This window comes from Ranitomeya imitator, chromosome 1, assembly GCF_032444005.1.
Source record: "Ranitomeya imitator isolate aRanImi1 chromosome 1, aRanImi1.pri, whole genome shotgun sequence".
Lineage (NCBI taxonomy): Eukaryota > Metazoa > Chordata > Amphibia > Anura > Dendrobatidae > Ranitomeya > Ranitomeya imitator.
In genome coordinates, this window is record NC_091282.1 from 1,201,233,460 (window position 1) to 1,201,257,475 (window position 24,016).

Consider the following 24,016-nt stretch of genomic DNA (forward strand, 5'->3'; position numbering starts at 1 on the left):
TACGTGGCTGACCAATATACTACGTGCCTTTGCAATACACTACGTAGCTGTGTAATATACTACGTGGCTATGTTCTATAGTACGTGGCTGTGTTATATACTATGTAGCTCTGCTATATTCTACGTACGCTGCGTTACATACTACGTAGCTCTGTTATATACTACGTCGGTTGTGTTATATACTACGTCACTGTGCAATATAGTACCTGTGCTATATACTACCTACAAAGTCTAGAATACCTGATACGTTAGAATCGGGCCACCATCTAGTGTATGTGTATATATATAAATATATATATTTAGTGGTCCTCTTTCAAATGGCTCCGGTATGGCGAAGACGTCTATTCCCATACAGGTTCTTGCTGTGGTTCTAAGCAGGTTTCCTCGTATATTTGAATGTTACACTATGCCCTCAGGAATCTCCACCATTGTACATACATCTGACAAACGTCAAAACAAATTTTTATTGAAGTCTAAAAAAAAAAATATGATTTACCTGTTAAATTACCCTGAAAAGCAAATGTTTTTCTTTTTCAAATTTTACTGCCATTTGGATATTGTGCAATACAGTCCATTGTTTGCATATTGGTTTATCACTCTCGGATTTATAAAAGCGGCTTTGTAAATCGCTTCTTGCAAATACTTAGCGGAATTTTAATATGGTTCGTTGAATCATTCACATTCAGAAATGTGCAAATTTTTCTTTTATCGCTTTGAATAAAATTTTACTTACAAGCAGCCTTAAATTTCTGCACCTTGATTTTTCTCGGTGGTAAAGACAGCGCCATTCCCTGGTCCTCCTTTTTTGGCATTTATATTTGTATACATTTTTTTTTCCTAATGGATTTATTGACTATTGTTTTTAAATACCGTTCCTTTTTTATTGCTGTATACATTGAGATCTTAAAAAAAATATCGAATAAAACTTTTTATCCATTTTTTTTTAAAAAAGAAAAATGAATAATAGTCTTAAAAAGGTAGTGAAAAAAAGTACAAATATAAAGTTGTAAATGGGGAGTAGAGAGCAATATTGCCCCCCCATAAAATTGAGAAAATAAAATAGAATCTTAAGTTAAATATTTAAAGAATTCCGAAACGCAAAAGTTTTTTTTTTTATTTTTTATCTACGTGCCATTTTGGAATTTATTCTGGCATTACCAAGTTTTGTGAGAGTGGAAAAGTTTACCATTATCCGTTTGCCGCTGACACCTCTAAGCAGTAGGGATGAGTGGGTTGTGTGGGATCGTAGCCAGGCATTCATTATAGCTGGAAAGTGTCATTTCTTCACGTTTCATGTAGTCATTCAAAAGTCCAAGACCACATCAGGGAACTGTGTCTACTTTGTGCAGCGCCTTCTGAATTTAAAGTTTCCCACAAAATGGGATTTTACGAGTGAGTTTAATATGAAAGACTGCGGTGTTGAAAGAGGTGGCACCTAAAGCTACTTTATCAGATGTGGCATTGATTTCCTGATGGTTGGAGTTTTATTTCACATGTGTACCGTATTTCATTTTTTGATTTGGCGGTTACATTTTTAAGAATTTTCTGCAGGTAACACAGAATAGCTACATAACTCTACTCCGTATGGAGATACCATACATAGATGGTGCCGTACAGCATTTGCCCAGGTTGACTCTACTATCCTTAGTAATATAGTAGAGCCGTCTGATTGAAAGGGTTGTCTGTGTCAAAACTTGAAGATCGTTGTTCTCAATTCAAAATCGCCAACATGGGTCTTCAATAGAGTTGAGAAAACGATCTGCAAGGGTCTGGAACTTCATGCTACCTTCCAGCATTCCTGGCTTCTCTTCTGATTATTAGGACCAGTGGTGTCACACTTCTACGAAGTCTCACCAGACCTTCTTATCAGAAGAGTCATTGGAGATCCTGGAGGTTAGGAGGTGGTTTGTGCTCAACTGGTGACCATCGAGGACCGAGATGTGCGATGGGCCAACTTTTTGCAAATAGTTTTTATCAACTCTAGTCTTCACGTAAGGGACTTTTTGGGTCCATCTGCAACACCCATTCTAGGAACACATCTTTGTTGTCTCCTGAAGATAACTGCAGTCTTCATGCTCTATCAATGTATGTGGATGTTATGGAGGGGAGTCCTCGGTTATGAGCCCATAGTAGCAGACTCAAACCACCCACTTTAAAACTCGGGACCCTATTGAAGATATCCAGTTGTCGTTATATATATTCTTATCTATCACAGAATTGATAAATAAGCCCAAATTGAAAAATGAAATCCGTGTTACTAGTCTAAGGTAAGGTGGTCATCTCCTTGGTAGTCCTTCAGTTTGACTTTGAAAATTCCTAACCTTTTAGAGCTCCTTGCTGCCTTTCCTTATTCCGATCTTACTGTACATACCCCAAAAAATATAAAAAAGCAAAGAAGCCCTATATCTGAGGATCACGGCTATCTAATCCTTGGTCAACATCAGCTAGCTGTCCTACATTTCATAATTGTGAGAATATATTTTTCCGTTCTCATTGAGGCCTCTTGCTACAGTAGGGTGTGGGTGTTTCTGGCGTTCGGCAGCTGTCAGAGTGAAACTCGACACATTTCACATATTCTGTGATTACTGCCGAGGCCACAAAGTTGTAAATGTCTCGTATCTCCTTGTAATTTTCTCTGTAATGTCATAAGAAAATTAGAGAGGCGCGATGAGCGTACACTGAACACATGACCGTAACCGGCTCCCTCCTCTTCTTGCAGATGAAAACCATGACTTTCAACGCTAAAATGAACTAAACAACGCTCTACAAGAAAAGCCCGAGTCTGGAAACAACGGAAATGTCTGAACAGTATTAATTCAAGAGGATCAATGCTCGTCGGCTTGAGAACCGCGGAAGTGGGGCCTACCATGGTGACACTAATCACAGAGAAGCTGCAGAACCAAAGCTTGGATGACCTGTCTTGCAAAACGTATAATATTAATCTGGTACGTCTTGTATTATTTGGGGGTCTTCGCGTAGAGATATTACACAATGAGTGTTGTGTTAAACATTTTTATGTTTACATATTTTAAAGCCATTCATTTATTTTTATTTTTTTATGTTTTTCTCTTGTACTTACCTGGCTTATGGTTCTTCCAGATGTGTTGACTACTTTTTCTTGACCTATAGCTATGTGTTCTGAAGTGGTCACTGGAAGTTTCCAGATGGGAAAATTTCCATGTTTCTGGCCATTTGTTGGTTTTGGTGGGAGTAGTGTTCTTGGGTTAAATATTCCTCATTGAAATTACACGTAAAACTTTTTGGAAAACAGTTGACCAATTTTCGTAGTCGGAAGCTGACCCTAAAAGGTTGTCGAATAAGTCTTGTTGAGTGTCTTGAGTTTTCCCAATTGGAGCGATTCCCAGGAAGACCTTCAGATCAAAGTAACACATTGGCTTTTTTTGTGACTTTTTATGGTACATAGTGCCGAGTCCTAAGTTTGGGATCCTTCCTCTGATATCAGTATGCCATTATTGGGCATAGGGAACGGGTTTGTTCTTAAAGGATTAAAGGACAGCCCCTTAATAAAGTAAATGAGCTAGTGCTTTTTCAATGGACTACACTGCATTATGGGAGTATGTGAGTGTGTGGCCATCGTGGAAGTAATTGAGACTTCTAACTCGGCAAACAACTTCTTGTGAGTAGGCATTGTTTAGGATTAGTGAAGCAGTCCTGGATTTTGGCTTGACTAGAAGGATCCCATCAGATGATTTCATAGTCATTAAAATGTAATGTAATAAAAAAAGATAATGAAAGTAACAGCAGTACAAAATATCTACACTTAGTGGTTTGCAGGTCAGTTTTCTAGCAAATTACTAAGGTAAATTGTGCATTCATAGTTAGCATGGTCAATATAGGTGATGTTTTTCAAACTAATCCTTTAAGTTAAAGAGAACCTGTCACTTGCCATAAGTAATATTTTATTTCCCTGGTGTAAATTCCTCTGTTCTCCTGAATCCGGCATTATTGTCTTTTGATCCTGAGCATCTACTGTTCTGCGAGTATCTTCCATGATATACACAAGAATATATTAGACTTAATCTACCGTATATACTCAAGTATAAGCTGACCCGAGTATAAGCCGACCCCCCTAATTTTGCCACAAAAAACTGGGAAAACTTAATGACTCGAGTATAAGCCTGGGGTGGGAAATGCAGCAGCTACCGGTAAATGTCAAAAGTAAAAATAGATACCAATAAAAGTAAAAATTAATTGAGACATCAGTAGGTTAAGTGTTTTTGAATATTGACATTGAATCAAGAGCCCCATATAATGCTCCATAAAGTTTATGATGGCCCCCATAAGATGCTCCATATTAAAATATGCCCCATATAATCCTGCATAAAGGTTAATAATGGCCCCATAAGATGCTCCATAGACACATTTGCCCCATATAGTGCTGCCCAAACGTTGATTATGGCCCCATAAGATGCTCCATACAGACAGTTGCCCCATACAGTGCTGCACAAACGTTAATTATGGCCCCATAAGATGCTCTATATAGACACTTGCCCCATACAGTGCTGCACAAATGTTAATTATGGCCCCATAAGATGCTCCATACAGACACTTGCCCCATTTGCTGTTGCTGCGATAAAAAAAAAAAATCACATACTCACCTCTCGTCGCTCAGGCCCCCAGGCACTTGCTATATTCACCTTTCCTCGTTCCGGTGCCGCTCCGTCTTCAGCGTCTTCTGCACTGACGTTCAGGCCGAGGGCACGCACTAACCACGTCACCGTGCCCTCTGACCTGAGCGTCACTGCAGAAGATGCTGAAGACTGAGCGGCACCGGAACGAGGAAAGGTGACTATCGTGCTCCCCATTATACTCACCTGCTCCTGGCGCGATCCCTGCAGGTCCCTGGTTCCCCACCTCCGCAGCTTCTTCCTGTATCGAGCGGTCACCGTTACCGCTCATTACAGTAATGAATATGCGGCTCCACCCCTATGGGAGGTGGAGCCGCATATTCGTTACTGTAATGAGCGGTGCCATGTGACCGCTAAGTACAGGAAGAAGCTGCGGCGCCAGGGAACCAAGGACCTGCAGTGATCGTGCCAGGAGCAGGTGAGAATAATTAGACAGCCCCCCGCTCCCCCTCCCCTGCCGACCCCTGGGTATGACTTGAGTATAAGCCGAGAGGGGGACTTTGAGCCCCAAAAAATGGGCTAAAAATCTCGGCTTATACTCAAGTATATACGGTAATTGATTTCCAGGATCTCTGTCCAGCGGTCAAGGTGGTCTGTGATCGCTAGACGCGAGTCTTGTGAGCTGCCTACTTTTTACTGGCATCCTTGCCTCCTCATGAATACTTGATGCTTTAAGAATGACTTCACCCTGGGCCTACAAATCAGAAGACACGTGAGGGAATCCGGCAGGTCGAAAGTGATTCGTAGGGCTCCCGTCCAGTAGCCACATCAGTATTGTGTCCATCGGTTATTAGCCCTGCAAACCACCAACTACTCGTTGACATCGCTTCCGAGCCCAGGTTAAACGTTTTGGATGCATCACGCCACAACGTTGCACTGGGCCTACAAACCAGAAGAGACCCTGGTAATTCTAGCAGGTTTGAGGCGGTTTGTAGAGCTTTTGTCCAGAGGCCATGTCCGTATTCCCTGACCACCAGTAAACCAAGAAACTGTAGGAGAGATCACCTCAAATATGGTCTTATCCGAGAAATAGTTAGTTTAGCACTCAGATTAAACTCACTTATTCAATCTGTTAAAAACGCATATAAAGTAGAAAATCATCCGCAGCAGATCCACGGGTCAGCAAGCGACCATCAGGCGTCAGACTTTAAAGGGAGTTAGTGGCCAATATTCCGTTCTGCCAACAGAATGGAGACGTATATCCCAGTATGGAACAGTAAGGTGGTGGTTTATTTCAACGCGTTTTGAAGAATAGAACTTTTTCTTCAGGAAAAGCCACATGTATGATACATGTGGTTTTTCCTGAAGAAGTTCTATACTTCGGAACGCGTTGAAATAAACCACCACCACCTTACTGTACTTACTGGGATATACGTCTCCATTCTGTTGGCAGCGCAGAATATTGTCCACTAACTCCCTTTACAGTCTGACCACCAGTTGGGAGACCACCTTCTTTTTTGAATAGTAGGCTCGGTACAGTGTCATGCATACAAGTCGTCGCACTTGGCGTACAAATCAGAAGACGTTCCGTGGATTCTAGCAGCTCGGAGACGGTTCCTGGATCTCAAATCCAGTGACCATTTTAGTCATCTTTGACCATCGTATGGGAAACCTATAAACCATCTCCTACTCACTTGCTTCACTTCCAAGTAGTAGGCTCACTGTTATCTCATGCTCTGCACACATGATGTCATGCTGGGCCTACAAATCAGAAGACGTTCCGTGGATTCCAGCAGCTCGGAGACTGTTCCTGGATCTCCCATCCAGTGACCATTTTAGTCATCTTTGACCATCGGATGGGAAACCTATGAACCATCTCCTACTCACTTGCTTCACTTCCAAGTAGTAGGCTCACTGCGATCTCATGCTCTGCGCACATGATGTCACGCTGGGCCTACAAATCAGAAGAGGCGCCAAGGATTTCATCAGGTCGGAGGTGGTATGTAATGCTCCAATCCAGCAGCCATGGACTACAGATGTGGCCCCTGAAGCAAGGTCTTTTTTTCCCCACTCGTTTTTAAGATTTATCTACAATAACCCAAGGCTGGAGCGTTGCTTTAACATTCATCTTTATGGGAAAATAAGTTATTTTTTTCCCCCATCTAGTTTTCAGTCAGCGATCATTATCTCATTAGCCCAGGGGTGCAGCTTTTGCCGGGAACGTAACCACCTGTGAAGTCTCTGGGTTCTGCCTGGTTGGTGTCCTATGCTAATCAGCTTTTATAATATATAAATTATAACTGGTCCCACCCATTGTTTTTCCTGAAGTAGCATCAGTTTAGGGATTTATTGGCAAGCTGATGATCTCAAGTGACCTAATTTACAAGTCATTGCAATTTTTTTAGGTGGATAGGATTAGAAGGCTCAGTAATACCCGGTGAGATGAGCTCCCTGGACTCCATGCCATGAGGTCACGTCTATTGAGATAATCAGACGAGATCGTTTAATAAATGGGAACACTGTGTGTCTGACTTGCACATGAAATTTGGGGACATTTCAAGTTCTTTTTTTTTTTTTTTTTTCTTGGTATCTTGTCAAGATCACATCGTCCAGACGTCTTTAAACTTGTAAACTTCTGTACAGTCCCTTTATCAGTCAGAAATTAGCCTTCTGCGGTGGTGTTGCCCAAACTGACTCCCTCACCCTAAATGACCCTCTAGCTATTAGATGTAAGTAATGAGGACCCTCTGCTAAAATAAGCTTGAGTCCATGTATACTAGGGCCAGTTCATGGTGTGGCAAGCTGGGCACTTGCCCAGGGTTCCCGTTTCCTATGGGGGTTGCCAAGTTTTGGACCCATGTGAGTAGAGCGGAAAAACATTCCATTTCCCAGTCGGACCTTGTAATCAAAAATAGGTTGAAATTAACTCTAGAATTGCGGGATGATTCGGAAACTGTATGGCAGTATTATGTGAGCTCTTCAAGCGAGTACTATAAGAATACTGCACATTTGGAACTATAATGGTGATTGCATATTTTTATATTTAGTGGAATTAGGAGAATGACATAAGTGGTCATTTAAACTGATAACTCTGCCCGCCAAAAGATTGAAATTAATGTTGTATGGCGGTATTATTTGAGCATATATTTGCAATATTATGTAGAAACTATATGGCAGTACCATTATGTGGGTTCAGAGATAATTATGTGGCTACTGCGTATTGTGGTGGTTAGGAGGCCGGAAAAACATTAATTTACACTGATCACTATGTTCAATCCAAGATTGGAATTAAGTATTGTATAGCGCTATTTAGAAACTATATGGCAGTATTATGTGGACTGTAAAGAGATAAGTTTATGAATAGTGTATAGAATTTGTCATTACATGGCCAGTAGAGCCCACATATAAATTGACATCTCTGCCCAACAATAGAAATTAATACTGAAATGAGTTTTGTATAGCTGTATTATATCAGCAAATCATTGCAGTATTATGCAGGTTCTCTTAGGGAGTGAACTGGATGAATACTGCATATTATTATTATGCATAGTATTATTTTGGAAGCAACAAAAAAAGTCCTGAAAATGCCTGGCTACTTTGTAGTACCAGCCCGTCTTCAATAAAAGTGAAGCTATACACACTGGAAATAGTAGCGTCTTATTATAACGGTTTTATTTATTGTTACGACACCCCACCATACAAGCTTGAACGCTTGTCATTGCTTTGGTTCTGAACTGGTTAACAGCACTCACTGCAGTGACCTTGCCCTTCGGGAGTCTGCAGGATGGTGATATGATGGGTGCGGTGGAGACGCTATGAACGTATAGGGAGGATCCTATATGTTCTGAATAGTCCTACTGTTAAAAACCCTTTGCCTCTAGCTACGGCGCTTTTCCTCTGTTAAAACCGTAGTGTGCAACCTGTTTCTTCCTAGCTGCATAACTACAACTCCCAGCCTGTTGTGATGACGCTGAGCCGTGGTCCCGCCGATCTTTACAGCGTTTATCTTGCATGCACTACATAGGTTGTTGATTTTTGTTATTTTTTTTGCCTTTATGTTTGTGGTAATGCTCACAAGATCGAGAGTTTTCTGGATCCTTTTACATACTTGCAGTTTTTTCTTAGACATGTGTTCTATAGGGGGCTTCATCTTTAAATCTTAGGAAAGCCTTAAAGTAGTTGTCCAGTGTAAAGAAGTAATGACAGATCCTCACGGTACATTGGTGAGGGTCTGACCACTGGGACGCGCACCGACTGGCCGATCGGGGCACTTTTATCAGCACATATATTGGAGTACCGCTCTATTCATCCTATATGGTGCTGCCGGATGACCCCGAGCAAAGCATTCGACAGTCCCTTAAGCTGCCCATAAACATTAGACATCTGAACCGGCCAATATCAACTAGCTTGGACTATGGTCTCGTGTAGGGGGTTGCCGGCTGACTAATGGTCGGAAGAGATGTTGATTGCATTGTTCTCCTGAGATAAGTCACTGGCCGACATGTCAGTCGGTGGCTTTCTCATAGAGAACACTGGAACACTCAACTGAACGAGCACTATCGTGTACACCAGAGTCTGCGGAGATGGCTATCGGCTGAGCGACTCCCAACCCTTTCTATCAGTGATATGTGACCCATTCTCTTTGGTGGGGGGTCCCAGCAGTTGTATCCCCCCCTACTTACCTATAAGGTGATAACTTCTTTTCACAGGACAAGTTGATCAAAACCTCTGATTTTGGCTTGGACCGGTTGACCAACCAGTGTGTATCAGTTTCTCCTGATTCTTCCCCGACATGGAGGAAAAGAAATTTAATCGCCCTACATTTTTGCTTTCAGGGAAGATGAGGTAGCCAGCATGGGGTGACCTACGGTTATTTGCTATGCCAAGCTCTTGTATATGGCAAGGTGCGGAGAGAGGGCTACCTGTCGAACAAACATTTGCCTGACCGCTATCCCATGTGTATGGCCATCTTTACCTTCAGTGGTTTTGACTTTGGTTGAAAAATGGTCATCATCTGCCAAAAGTGGTAGCCATGGGTCCGACTGCTAACACCCCTGTATTAGTAGGCCACAATATTGGACTGAGGTGTCCCTATGGCACTACTAGACATTTTATAACCTAGCAGGTAATCCTACTCATCTGTACCACACATAGGTCCATGCTGGTCACCCTTTGATGGTACAATCTAGTGCCAACAGCTAGTTATATATAATGTTTTTTGACTTGAGATTTTTTGACGTTGAGAAATACTCCAGTGAGCCTCGCCCCTATGCTGCGGCTGGTAACAAAGAACAATAGCATGCACTCTATTGCAAAACGAGGCCAGACTGCAATTTGTGTCCCTTTTTTAATTCACCTCGTAGCAAAGTATCTGAAAACAATGCGGTTCTTACCTACGTGGGAACGTTCGCTGCTTAGGCAGGAGACTTTTTTTTTATAATTATCTTCACTCTTTACTATCTTCCTCACTCACAGTTTTACATGTGAAACTTTTTTCATGACTTTCTCCTAATAAAATTATACATCCCATTAGGCGTGTAAATGTTTTTTGGCAAAAAGACAATGGAAACATTAATCTTTAATTTATGATTTCAATTTCAAAAAGTTTCTTTTGGGACTTGAATAATTACATTTTTTGCTGCGGTCTATGGCAAATTAGCAAACTTTTGTCCTGTTGTTCCCTCCGCTGTCATGTGTATCATGGGTAATGATTAGTGATGAGCGAACGTGGTCGGATAAGGTGTTATCCGCCATGATCGGGTGCTATCCGTTTGTCTTCGGCGGGTTCGATTAAGTTTGAGTCCCCGTGCCTGCATGTCTCAAGGCTGTTCAACCGCTGCAACACATGCAGGGATTTTCGAGCACGCCGAAGACACTCGGTTAGCACCCGATCATGGAGGATAACACCTTATCCCAACCCGTTCACTCATCACTAATAATGATCATGAATCGCTCATAGACAAGAAAGTCCAATTAGGCAATTTATTGTTGATGTACCCAATGGGCTTTTACGGTCAGGCCCAAATTCAGACATCAAAGTCCAAGTACGGGACTGGTCGTTGAATCCGACAGCTTGCCATATGCCTATGAGGTTGTCGTGTTTGGGTCAGGAGACGTGTGGTTGCTCCATGCATTACGGAACATACTTGGACCATGATCTACAGATGTCTGAATTCGACCTAGGTGAAAATGGGTCATCATCCTACAATCGGGGGAAATCATATTCATGAACTCCATGGCCCCAATTTGTCATTAGTGTTTTGGTTTTTTTAGAAGTCACTTTCCTTTTTTGTCTTTGTAGTATCAGATGACGTTTTCGACGCCAATAATTTCAAAATGGTGCATGTGATTCATGAATTTGTCGCAAAGTAAGAAGTGGTCTTTTCTTTCTGTCTTGAACTGTTTTTAGCGATCAAAAGTATTTCATCACACCAAAGGGCACAAAAATTGAGCTGAAATTCTGGCGTACTCAAAAATACACCTGGGAAGGGAGGGGGGGGGGGGGTGAAACTGCAGTGGACCTGCACCAAATTCGGCAAGTCGGCCAAAAACATCGGGAAATGCTAAACTCTGACCACAAAGCGAAAAACAACAAGAAAAATGGCGAACACGTGTGAAATAGACTTAAATGCGAAAACAGAATATTTGAGTGCAAACGAGTTGAAAGGCACAAAACTAGACAAAAAACAGGGGCAAAGGCAAAAATGAATCAGGGCCCATGAGTTCAGAACAATGTGTTTATTACTATATAATTTATTGGAGACAATCAAGGCCAGGACAAAGGTTAGGCAGAATAGTTGGATGCCTAGGGCCTTATTGCCCCATGTTTTTGTTAATTTGTACAATGGGTAGGGCCACCTCTGAACACTCTGTGGTTCCTCCCTGACCTTTAAGTGCCGAAAGAGTGTATTTAAGGATGTTTACGTTCACAGCGGAGAAAAAATACAATTCTCCTATCATTTCAGAGGAAGCATCTGAACAATGGTATCTTTTTTGCGGAGCAAAGAGTAAATCAGAAACCAGAAGGCATCTGAGCAAGGACGTTTGTTAATCAAGCACGTTTCGCTCTGTTGCATAAATCAATATAGACTCAAACGCTTGTAAATTCAAGCTAAACGGCACAATTGTAGGGGACTCGACAGTGCCGAGCGGAGCGGTAGCTCTAGGAGGTTGCAGAGGCTCCTGAGGGCACACCAAGGCGTAAAGCCACACATGAAGGTGCCAGTATTATAAATGACAAATGGTGCATGGGAACCATCTTGCCTAATTTTGCATTGGGGCCCCAGACCTTACATTTTGCCTTCAAACGTATAGACCAGCAAAGATCAAAAGTCCATCCCTTATATTTGCCACCTTGGCCACTCGGCTGTGTTGAAAGGGATCACATGAAGTGACAGATTGGATGAGAGTCTGTTCAGAGGAGCCATCTCTAGACCACTGTTATTTTTTTTTTTAACGGGTTGTCAAGTTAAAACAAGTTATCGCCTATCTGCCGAATAGGTGATAACTTGCTGATTGTTGGGTGTGCCACTGCTGAGTTCCTCACCGATTTGGCAGATCTGGGAGCTTTTGTCCCCGTTACAAGATGGCGCAGCAGATCGGACTCCTATCTGCCACTTCATTCAGTCCCAATTGGGCTGCCATAAAAAAAAAAAAAGCGTAGTACAGCGCCCGGCAGCTCCTTAAAGATTGGGCGGAGCTGAGGTTGCGCATGCGCACTGCCGCTTTATACTTACCGGGAGGAAAGTTCCCCGTCCTGCCAATCGGTGCAGGTCCCTGCGGTCAGACCGTGGATAGGTGATGTCTTTTTACCGGACAACCCCTTCATCTCTTCTAAATCTGATAAATATTCATACTTATTACACCACGACCTTAAGAATTATTTTGAAATGTGTAGGTCATGTATACGCTAACTAAATGAATGTATTCCTTCGAAGCATATGAAAAAAAGTGTCTTTGCAATCAGTGTCGATTAAAAAACTGCTGTTTCGTATCCATGGTTACAGACTACAGACGAACCCTGTGTAGTCAGATCCATGTTACTCCTCGCTCTCTCTGCCTTTTTCTACGATGTGGGTTAGCATGAAGCTGTTGGAGAAGGAACTGAGTAGCATGAACACTGACGACACATAACTCTGCATGGGAGCTGTATACACAAAATAGTATGATTTTTAATAGCAAAGGGGAGCATTTAATACAAAATGTTTTGTAATGAATGTTGATTTCTGGTGTTTGATGACATTTCTTGATTAATTTACAGACTGATAACATTTCATGACTCAACCTAAAGGATAACTACGACCCAATAATTTCAATTTCCTTCATAGTTCTTTCTTTATGTATTTTTGGGAAAAATCTGATTAATAATACAGATTGATTTTTCTAGAAATGTGTATATAAGAATCTATTACTTCTGTAATGTTATGTTGTTATACGAGTGTGATATGTTACCCCAATATTTGGGATACCGCAATTGTGGAGTTTTACCCTTAGAAATGGACAGTCATATACCAGTGAATATTTTTTTTTATATATAATCCCTACTACTCACATTTATGATTTATGTTATATATTTTCACACCATGTGCTTTGTTGTATGGTGTTGAAGTTTCTTTCCCTTTGGTTAATTTCAGCGCTCATCTGAGAAGCTGAACAATGAAGGCAGCTTGTTCCCTTACGAAATCAATGGTAAGTTTTGTTTTTTTAAAAGAAACGTAAGCAGCGGTTTTTTTTTGCTTTAGGGTTTTTTTTTTTTTTAAATTCCAAAAAAGCAAGGTGTCTGATAAAGAGAAGAATCCTTTTCTGTTGCAAAACAGATGCAAGGTTAGAAATAGGCTTGAAAATGTGGCTCGAGAACCCGCTGGCTCAAACTGGTCCTAGAACAATGTCCTCGAATCCAGGGCTGATGGTGATTTTATGCCTGTAAAGGGCTTTGCATAATAAATCCGGGTCTAAATCATTGGCTGGTAGAGACGGACGGCAGATTTTGTCCCATCCGTCTGATGTTTCAATGGACCAGCAAGTGTCAGCCGAGACTCCCAGACAAAAAGTGAAATCCCTTCTTAATGTTCAGATACTGCCCGTAAATGATGAAATCTACTTCCCTATTAAGTATTTTTTCTTTGTTTGAGGAAGTTTTTAAGTGTTATTTTTCTTTTGGTCATACTAATAATGGCCACAAATTTGCGGTATACGAGAGAACAGATACTGCAGTGATAGAAAGTGTATGAAAATGAGCATGACTTATTCTATTTATGATACCCATACATGCCCGTAGATGTTTGAGCCCCTAGATGTCCTACTGGGTGCGGGCTCCCTGGGATATGACTCACGGGTTTTGGGGTCTCCGGCATATGACCCACTGGGTGCGGGCTCCCTGGGATATGACCCACGGGTTGCGGGCTCCCCGGGATGTGACTCACTGGGTGCGGGCTCCCTGGGACGTGACCCACTGGGTATGGGCTCCCCGGGATGTGACCCACTGGGTATGGGCTCCCCGGGATGTGAAGAACTAGGTGCAGGCTCCCCTGGATGTGACCCTCTGGGTGCGGGCTCCCCGGGATGTGACCCACTGGGTGCAGGCTCCTCGGGATGTGACCCACTGGGTGCGAGCTTCCCAGGATGTGACCCACTGGGTGAGGGCTCCCCAGGATGTGACCCACTGGGTGAGGGCTCCTCTGGATGTGACCCACTGGGCAAGGGCTCCCCTGGATGTGACCCACTGGGCAAGGGCTCCCCTGGATGTGACCCACTGGGCAAGGGCTCCCCTGGATGTGACCCACTGGGCAAGGGCTCCCCTGGATGTGACCCACTGGGCAAGGGCTCCCCTGGATGTGACCCACTGGGCAAGGGCTCCCCTGGATGTGACCCACTGGGCAAGGGCTCCCCTGGATGTGACCCACTGGGCAAGGGCTCCCCTGGATGTGACCCACTGGGCAAGGGCTCCCCCTGGATGTGACCCACTGGGCAAGGGCTCCCCTGGATGTGACCCACTGGGCAAGGGCTCCCCTGGATGTGACCCACTGGGCAAGGGCTCCCCTGGATGTGACCCACTGGGCAAGGGCTCCCCTGGATGTGACCCACTGGGCAAGGGCTCCCCTGGATGTGACCCACTGGGCAAGGGCTCCCCTGGATGTGACCCACTGGGCAAGGGTTCCCCTGGATGTGACCCACTGGGCAAGGGCTCCCCTGGATGTGACCCACTGGGCAAGGGCTCCCCTGGATGTGACCCACTGGGCAAGGGCTCCCCTGGATGTGACCCACTGGGCAAGGGCTCCCCTGGATGTGACCCACTGGGTAAGGGCTCCCCGGGATGTGACCCACTGGGTAAGGGCTCCCCGGGATGTGACCCACTGGGCGCGGGCTCCCCGGGATGTGACCCACTGGGCGCGGGCTCCCCGGGATGTGACCCACTGGGCGCGGGCTCCCCGGGATGTGACCCACTGGGCGTGGGCTCCCCGGGATGTGACCCACTGGGCGTGGGCTCCCCGGGATGTGACCCACTGGGCGCGGGCTCCCCGGGATGTGACCCACTGGGCGCAGGCTCCCCGGGATGTGACCCACTGGGCGCGGGCTCCCCGGGATGTGACCCACTGGGCGCGGGCTCCCCGGGATGTGACCCACTGGGCGCGGGCTCCCCGGGATGTGACCCACTGGGCGCGGGCTCCCCGGGATGTGACCCACTGGGCGCGGGCTCCCCGGGATGTGACCCACTGGGCGCGGGCTCCCCGGGATGTGACCCACTGGGCGCGGGCTCCCCGGGATGTGACCCACTGGGCGCGGGCTCCCCGGGATGTGACCCACTGGGCGCGGGCTCCCCGGGATGTGACCCACTGCGCAAGGCCTCCCCCAAACTACAAATTTATCCTGTACTTTTTTTTCTTTAAATTCCAGAAATCTTTGTTCTTAAATCATTTTGGAAGTTAAAGTTACTTGGTCCTTTGAGATTTATTTCCATCTATACAAAACAGAATACTGAGGGGAGAATGGTTTTCTCTTACAACATGATGGTTTAACGAAGCCAAAAATAATAGTTTCACAGGGCAAACTATTCTTTTGAGAATTCCCCTTTTTTCAGCCTCTTGTGTTATTTGAGTAGACCCGTGCGGAGTGTTATCTGTCTGCTCGGCAGTTTCCCATCACTAAAAATAAACCTGACTCTACTGATATGACTGTGCCATTACCTGTCAGTTCCTCCCCGAGAGCTTTATTTTATGTAACATATGACATTTTCAGAATGAGACTATTGTTTTAATCTTTTTTTTTTCTCTTTTTTTTTTTGTCCCCCTCTCTTCTCCTTTTTCTTTTTCCTAACAGAGCACAGTCGCTGGAAAGTGATCGACAGGGCTTGTCCAGTCCAGGCAGAACTGAACAAGAATACGTTTTTCGCTTTCCCCATGTGCCCCTTCACCGGTGGCACTCCCGGCAGTTTTAATCTTCAATGGCAGAACGAATCCTCAAATCGGGCGTTGGTATCTGGTTTGATAAACAAACTTAACCTCAATGATAGCCTTGGCCAGCCGCTGGCTCCCCCTACGAAAAGACATTGCAGGTCATTGTCTGAGCCAGATGAACTGTCTCGCTGTCGATCCCCCTGGAAACCAGGCAATTCCAAAGTCTGGACTCCCGTGTCAAAAAGACGATGCAACAGCGGTGGCAGCGCCACTTTACAGCGCTGTAACAGTCACGGCAGCACCACCTTGCAGAGAAGCACAAGCGTCAGCCTGCCTCAGAATGCCCCATCTATAAACAACAATATCTTCACAATCCCCACCTGTAACACGTCCCCCATCCCAAGGCCTTCTTCTGCCAGCAGCGGCTTTGTGGACAGTAGTGAAGGAAGCACAAACTCCTGCATCCGCTGGAACTCGGGAGGTTCTTGCGACTTCGACCCAAGAAGGCGCCTATCTCTGTCTCAGGAGCACATCACAGAACCAGGAGATGTATTGCCTTCTGCGAACAGCACTCCAACCTCTACCCCGGAGCTGAGAAGGCGCCAAGGATTGCTAAGGTGCCGATCCCAGCCATGTGTGTTAAACGAGAGGAAAACGCGACTAAAGCGGAGGCGCGACGAAGACGTCCGGTGGAATCGTCCATCTCTAGATTTCTTTAAAATGACACGGGTAAGTGCTTGTCGCCAGACCAGGGCTACACGGCAATTTTGGCCATGACATTGAATATTCTCGATGCCACATGGGCCAAAATGTAATTGAATGTTGTCTTATTACGACACACCTGCTTGACTTCAAGTGTCTTGGCGGCCGCAACGGGACCACACCCGCTTTAATTATTTAGCGATAATGCGATCTGTGGCCCTGACCAAAGCCGCCATGTAGCCCCAACCCAAGATGTAAAATTGAGTTAATTTAATTCTGTCTTAAATGGTGTTTACCTTATATCTCCCTGTAGTCCATGACTTCTCACCCGTTCTTTATTAGAACCATCTTCTATGTTTGTACGTCCTGAGTGGAAATGGTAATGATACGATCGGGATACTAGTAGTTCTGTTTGTTCCAACCTGGTGGGAAGATATGTCCACATTGTTATGGAGTTTTCCTTTTCTTTTGTCCATTTTATCTCGGTCTAAGGTGGAGCTGTGGGAAGATGGGAAGCTTTGCCATTCATAACGCTCAGTTCAGGAAACGAAAGCAAGCTTAGGACGGATGCACAAGTCAGCTCTATCTTAAAGTTTTTTCTCAAACCAAAAAAAGGTTATTTTTTCAGTAGATGTTTTGAACTCTTAGATGGAAAGTCCACACTTAAAGAAACTTGTAGAACATCAGGCTACTGCAAAAATAGCAAATCCCTGTTATAATTGCATTTCTGTGAGCTACGGGGAAGTTCTTATGGAGTTATCCACTCTGTACACTTTTTACCACATGATGGACACTCATGGACAACCATGCACTAATTGTGCAATGAGATGGTCTTGAAATATTGTCCACCATGACTTGGGAGCTCTAACTGTAGGAAGATGGCAGCAGTTGAGTCCCCCTAGTTTCTAATTTGCAAAGGGTCATATTAATCACAGTACGGTTTGAACACCATGTGGGGAAAGGTCTGTAAAAATAAGTTTGGTTCCCTGGTTATTCCCATGACTGAATGAAGAACTTATAAACCATGGGGTGGTGTACTTTATTTATATCTGCATATAAATAAACTTTGACCAACACCTATATTATAGTGGTGGTCCTTCCTGTTTAAAGAGGACCTGTCACTTGTTCAAAAATATAGTTGTAAAAATCCTCTAGCTCCCCTGATTCTGACGCTCTTTTCTGTTTTGCTTTGCGTCACTCCATTGCAGAGATATTCACATTTGTTTCTTCTGAAGGGAACTATGTGAAATCTCAGCTTGCAGACCAACTGGCCTTGCCGTCAGTCTTCCCTGGGGGTGTTTTCACCTCTCTCTCCCAGACACTGCCAGTCACAGCTCAGCTGTGTCTGAGATTGATAGTCTGCGAGATCAGCTGTTGAGCATCACGCCCCCCCAGAGAAGACTCTGAAGAAACGCCCAGTTAAAATCAGAGATTTCAAATACTGCCCTCCAACAGCATCAAATGTGATTATCTCTGCAATGGAGCCACGCAGAGTAAAACGGAAAAGAGCTGCAGAATCAGGGGAGCTTAAGGATTTGTACAAGGTATTTTATTGCAAGTTTTGTGAGCTGGTGAGAAGTCCTCTTTAACAATTTACTTTTTTACCTCCATTTGGATGAGGCTCTCGGTTGAATTGATATTTGTATTATATAGCCTTAAGACCCATTTCTGCCCATAAATGAGCGCCGATCAGCTATATACTATTTTATGACTTTCTTCACATGGACAGACAAAACTGTATGGTGACAGAGCCATCGGTTTTACCCCATGTTGTCAGCATCACATCTGTTATTTACTAGAGGCAATGTACTGCCGTCAGTGTTAATTTTTATGCAGGCATCAATTAACACATCAGCAGACAAAATAGTGTTTTGCTCCTTTGTCAGCTGATTAGCAGCATGTTTAAATGAGGCAATGATCAGGAAAGGGCTTTCTTTTTGATCCTCATTTTCCAATTATTGTCTCTTCGTAAGTGGTCTTTCACGTTAGGTAATGGTTACCTAAATGCTCGTTTAGCCAGAAACTTTTCCTTGCGATCACCTACAGTACACTTGTATGGTCGGGTTGGAACATGTTCCGTACAGGAGCGAGAAAGCCACTGAAAAAAATGAGAAAAAAAAAGAAATATTAGGACAGTGATCTCCAACCTTTCTGACCTTGAGAGCCACATTCAGCTCTCCAAGAGGGTCGCGAGCCACGTCCAGCTCCTGTCCCCCCTCACAGTTGTGGCAACCAAAGCCCCTATTACGGGTTCAATGATAACTAAAGCTTTTCCACACAAATCACCCCGAAGCAATATACCAAGATCCAGGGGTTCCCACCACATTCAGCATTTTCCCATCACGCACTCCCAACACAGTCACATCCATCTTCAAGCACCTCCTCTGACCGGTAGTATCATCCTGTCCCCAGCATACCATACTTACCGTAAATTATCTCTAAACCCCCAAGACCAGTAGAAGTGTACCCAAATCTGCCCTTCTGTGCACGGCTACTCACAAAGTTCACCATTTTGAGATGTGCTCTTCATACCAGTTTACTATATCTGGAGCTAATGCACCAAGCTGGCAGACAGCCGCGAGCCACAATTCATGGGACCGCGAGCCACATGTGGCTCCCGAGCTACAGGTTGGGGACCCCTGTCTTAGGACATCCTCATACACAACATGGTATGCTTAGCCTACTTAAATTTGCAGTTTTGGTCAAAATTGATCTAAAGTGTATGCCACCTAAGGAATATTTATAGACCAGGTTCCCTAGAATACTGTAGGACCTTTTTGGCTGATTATGCCCTTGTATGGTTAACAAGGTCGCCTTCTTTTAAGTACCTAACATGGGGATTTGCTTATAGGGTGTTCGTAGCAATCTACGGTTTCTGATCCTCGCTGGAAAACCTGCCCCTAAACAGTTGCAGATATAAGTGGAAACTTCTGTCATGAGCTCATACAGTGTCCTCACAGAACTTGAGAATGAATCCATTTCTCTACCCCTCGGAGACACGTTCGGCGAGTTCCACTCTGAGAATAGTGATTAAATAGGAAAGTCCCTTTCTCATGCAGTAGAGCAGCGTGCCAAGAGTCGCATAGCTCACCCACGAGTCTCCTTTACTTTATCCCATCCGGTCCGAGTCTTCTCTGTAATGTGGCAGAGGTTTCTGAGTTTCTCAGCTCTGAACTTGTCGAAACTTGACCAGTATTAAATTAGATTTTCCTTTACGTAACCTCTATCTTGTTTACTACACAAAATAATGGCCAACATTTATTAACGCAACCTCTTAGCGTAAACTTGGGGGTAGGCAGGCTGAAGACGTGCCAAATTTATCAGCGGCGCAGGTTGATGGATTGATATGGCACTTTTTTACTACAAGTTAACCCCTTCTCACTGTAACGGTAGCCTATAAAAGGGATTTTCCAGGACTAATTGGCCTGCTGTATCATTATGATTGGTTATCAATATCAGATCAGAGGGGGTGGGTTACTTGGAGCCACTGTGTACAGGTCCTACCATGGCTGGATGTACATGGAGTATATGGAGCTGGAACCGCAGATCTCCAGAACTGTTCTTGGTCCCTACAGGTCGGTTCCTATTGAATGGAAGGGAGCAAAGCGTCAGTACCTGAGAACTGCCCTTACACAGTGTGCGGTGCTCGCTCCATACACTGTGCACTCCAAACATGATTGTAAGGATGACCTGTGTCTGATCCCCCACCAGTCTGATATTGATGACCTGTTATAAGGATTGGTCATTGTTTCTTAGCTCTGGTCGAACTCCTTGGCTCACAAAACTTTTTTTTTTTGTTTTTAAGACCTTCCAAATTTTTGTAGTTTATTGTTATTATTTATTATTATAGCGCCATTTATTCCATAGCGCTTTACATGTGAGGAGGGGTTTACATAATAAAAGACAAGTACAATAATCTTAATCAATACAAGTCACGACTGGTACATAAGGAGAGAGGACCCTGCCCGCGAGGGCTCACAATCTACAAGGCAGTTTAAATTGTTGTTGGCCTTGCGTAGGGATTACATGTTGTCCCCATTCACAGTAAGTGTTTGAGGAGGCATCATTCTATTCACTTTATAGCAACATGGAGTCCCTTTGTCAGTCCTGGGACAGTGAGTGATACGCTTTCTAAGTCTGGAAGCTGGCATTGGTTCTCGTGCGTCAGCGTTCCCATCACTGCTCCAATATCTAAAAACGGTCACCAAGTCTCAGAGGTGAAGCAACATGCAGATTTACAGGGAACTCGTAGCCAATGCTTCTGATTTGGCCATATTGTTTTCGGTTCTAGAAATACCGTATATACTCGAGTATAAGCCGAGATTTTCAGCCCAAATTTTTGGGCTGAAAGTGCCCCTCTCGGCTTATACTCGAGTCACGGTAGCGGTGGGGTCGGCGGGTGAGGGCGCTGAGGTATACTTACCTAGTCCCAGCGATCCTGACGCTCCCTCTGCCGTCCCACGGTCTTCTGTGCTGCAGCTTCTTCCCCTCTTCAGCGGTCACGTGGGACCGCTCATTACAGAAATGAATAGGCGGCTCCACCTCCCATAGGGATGGAGCCGCCTATTCATTTCTCTAATCAGCGGTGCCGGTGACCGCTGACAGGAAGAGGCTGCAGCACAGAAGACGGGGAGGAAGGCGGGGAGCGCCAGGATCGCTAGGACTAGGTAAGTATGGCATATTTACCTGTCCACGTTCCAGCCGCCGGGCGTCGCTCCATCTTCCCGGCGCCTCCATCTTCCCGGCGTCTGTGCTCTGACTGTTCAGGCAGAGGGCGCGATGACGCATATAGTGTGCGCTGCGCTCTCTGCCTGATCAGTCAGAGCAGAGACGCCGGGAAGATGGAGGCGCCGGGACCGGACGCCGGGAGCTGCAATCAAGAGAGGTGAGTATGTGTTTTTGTTTTTTTTTATTGCAGCAGCAGCAGCACAGATTTATGTGGAGCATCTATGGCGCAGTATGAACGGTGCAGAGCAATACATGGGGCATCTGTGCAGCATCTATGGGGCAATATGAACGGTGCAGAGCACTGTATGGGGCATCTGTGCAGCATCTATGGGGCAATATGAACGGTGCAGAGCACTGTATGGGGCACAGATATTGGGCAAAAATGAACGGTGCAGAGCATATATGGGGCACAGATATGGGGCAATATGAACGGTGCAGAGCACTATATGGCACAGCTATGGGGAAATAACGATCTATTTTTATTTTTGAAATTCACCGGTAAATGCTGCATTTCCACCCTAGGCTTATACTCGAGTCAATAAGTTTTCCCAGTTTTTTGTGGCAAAATTAGGGGGGTCGGCTTATACTCGGGTCGGCTTATACTCGAGTATATACGGTACATATAAAAGTTGGGGAGGGGGAGCAAAAAACTAAGTCAAAGTAAGTTTTTCGAGCTTGTTAGTGGCAGTGGCGTGCACCCATTTATTGCCGTGGTTGGAACTTGGTCAATTGGAAGTCAGTATAATACAGCAGTTTTCATATGGCCTCTTGGAACTTCCAAGGGTAGTAGAGGGGGTCTACCAATGAGGTCTCTCCTGAACACTTATTAGATCTCTAGAGACACAACACGAGTCAACCGAACCAACAAACCATCTGATGTGTATGGGGACCTCTCAACTCGCCCCTGACAGATGATGTAGTATAATAGTAGAATTGGGCTGATGGACGTTCAATGTCCAATCCTTGTTTTTTCCCTCTGAGGAGATATGCTGCCACCAGAGGAGTTTGGCAGTGGCTTTCTATTCTTCCACCCGGCATTGAAAACATATGAACACTCATCTGAGTGCTCACATATATAGACCAATCGGAAGATATATCGATCAACCGAATGAAAATTTGTCCGTCAGCTGTTTCGTGTATGGTCAGCTTTTAGGCTACTACCATCCGATTTTGACAGGAGCGGCCAACAATCTGTTAGCCGACAGTTGTTTGGCATCTTGGGGAAAAAAAATAATTGTAGATTTGTTTAATTGAATCAAAAATCTTCAGCATGCTATGTATTGATCTAGAAATTCTGAAGTAAGTCAGCTCTCTCAGGAAGAGTGGTAATTTTGATTTTCTCCAGGTAAGATGTAGCCTGAGAGATAACCATAGATCAAATTAAATTATATTTATTGCATGGTAGAGTTGAACAGGAAGATTTGTAGGTACCTCTGTAGTCTGTGGCCGACTGATGAGAGCCCTGCAAACCACCTTCTACTTGCCGGTGTCCTTTAGCCTTGGCACAATGTCTTGGCATTGTTGATGTCCTGCTGGCCTACTAATCAGAAGAGGCACCAGGATTGCCGGAAAGTAAAAGGAGTTTCGCAAAGCTCTGGTCCATCAGCCACGATCCACTGACATGGCCACTGGACCAGGGTCCTGCAAATCTTTTTACATATCTGTACTATCTTAGCACCATTACAGGATTGTTCTCCTCCAGTGAGGTCTTTCCCTAGAATTCGCCACAAAGTGCCACACCTGCCATTTGATTGTGACTTTTATGGTTACCGTATATTTGATGTAGATGGAATGGAGCCGCAATACCTGACACAACCTGTGGCCGGATTCGGCTGTTTTTGTAAGAAAAGAGACATGTTTTTCCTATTACCATTCACTACGTGAACGCCGACTTAGGCTCTTTCACTAGTAATGTAAATGTCCCTTTGTTGGAATTTGTTTCGGAGCTTGATACATGAGGTGAGGGGGTTAACAGCCGTTGTTGAGTTCTTCACAGATTTGCCTACGTGACGTGAGTAAAATTCTACTTTGTGTAGGAAAATGTGAGGGTTTTTGCAGTTGGTACTTGCCACCTGTATCTTCAGCGAAATGTCAGCCAAGGTGCGGATCGGGTTTCAGGCAAACACGACCCTGTGAATGAAAGACGTTCATACTTTCCCCAGCTAATGGTTTAGTGAAAAAAAAATATTCTGCTAATTTTTTAGACAGCTGTTCGACCTCTCCGGAAAATGTGGCACTTCCCTTGGGATTTGTCCTGTTATACAACATTTCTGAAGGTTTGAGAAGTTTCACCCTCTGAAAAGCTAATGCTTTTTTGTTTTTTGTTTTTTTATAAGCATGGCAGCTCATGCATGAATGGTCTTACAGACGGAGACGGTTCACGTTCCGCCCTTTCTGATGTTCACCACTGTTTTACAGAATCGGAGAACTTATCTCTCCACATGGGAAAAGTAAATATCCTGTTCTCGAGTTCTTCTTTCCTAGCACAGATCATTCTTGCTTTCTCGTCTTAATAGTCATAACTTTTTGATTTACTTTTCATATTACGTCACTCCGATCATGATTTGGAATGGAGCAGAGATTTCTCTGATTGGTCTGCGGTGGA

The 24,016-nt window shown here is 44.5% G+C and overlaps 1 protein-coding gene across 3 annotated transcripts in view; it reads left to right on the forward strand.

Moving 5' to 3' along the window:
* FAM53A (family with sequence similarity 53 member A) overlaps positions 1-24,016 on the forward strand; it is an 87,734-nt gene that overhangs the window by 30,308 nt on the left and 33,410 nt on the right. For all 3 annotated transcript variants that reach the window (XM_069744900.1, XM_069744901.1, XM_069744899.1), the window contains exons 2-4: positions 2,719-2,944; positions 13,222-13,276; positions 15,905-16,710. In XM_069744900.1, coding sequence (XP_069601001.1) covers positions 2,828-2,944; positions 13,222-13,276; positions 15,905-16,710 — 978 coding nt within the window. In that variant the 5' untranslated portion in view covers positions 2,719-2,827. The remainder of the gene's footprint in view (positions 1-2,718; positions 2,945-13,221; positions 13,277-15,904; positions 16,711-24,016) is intronic.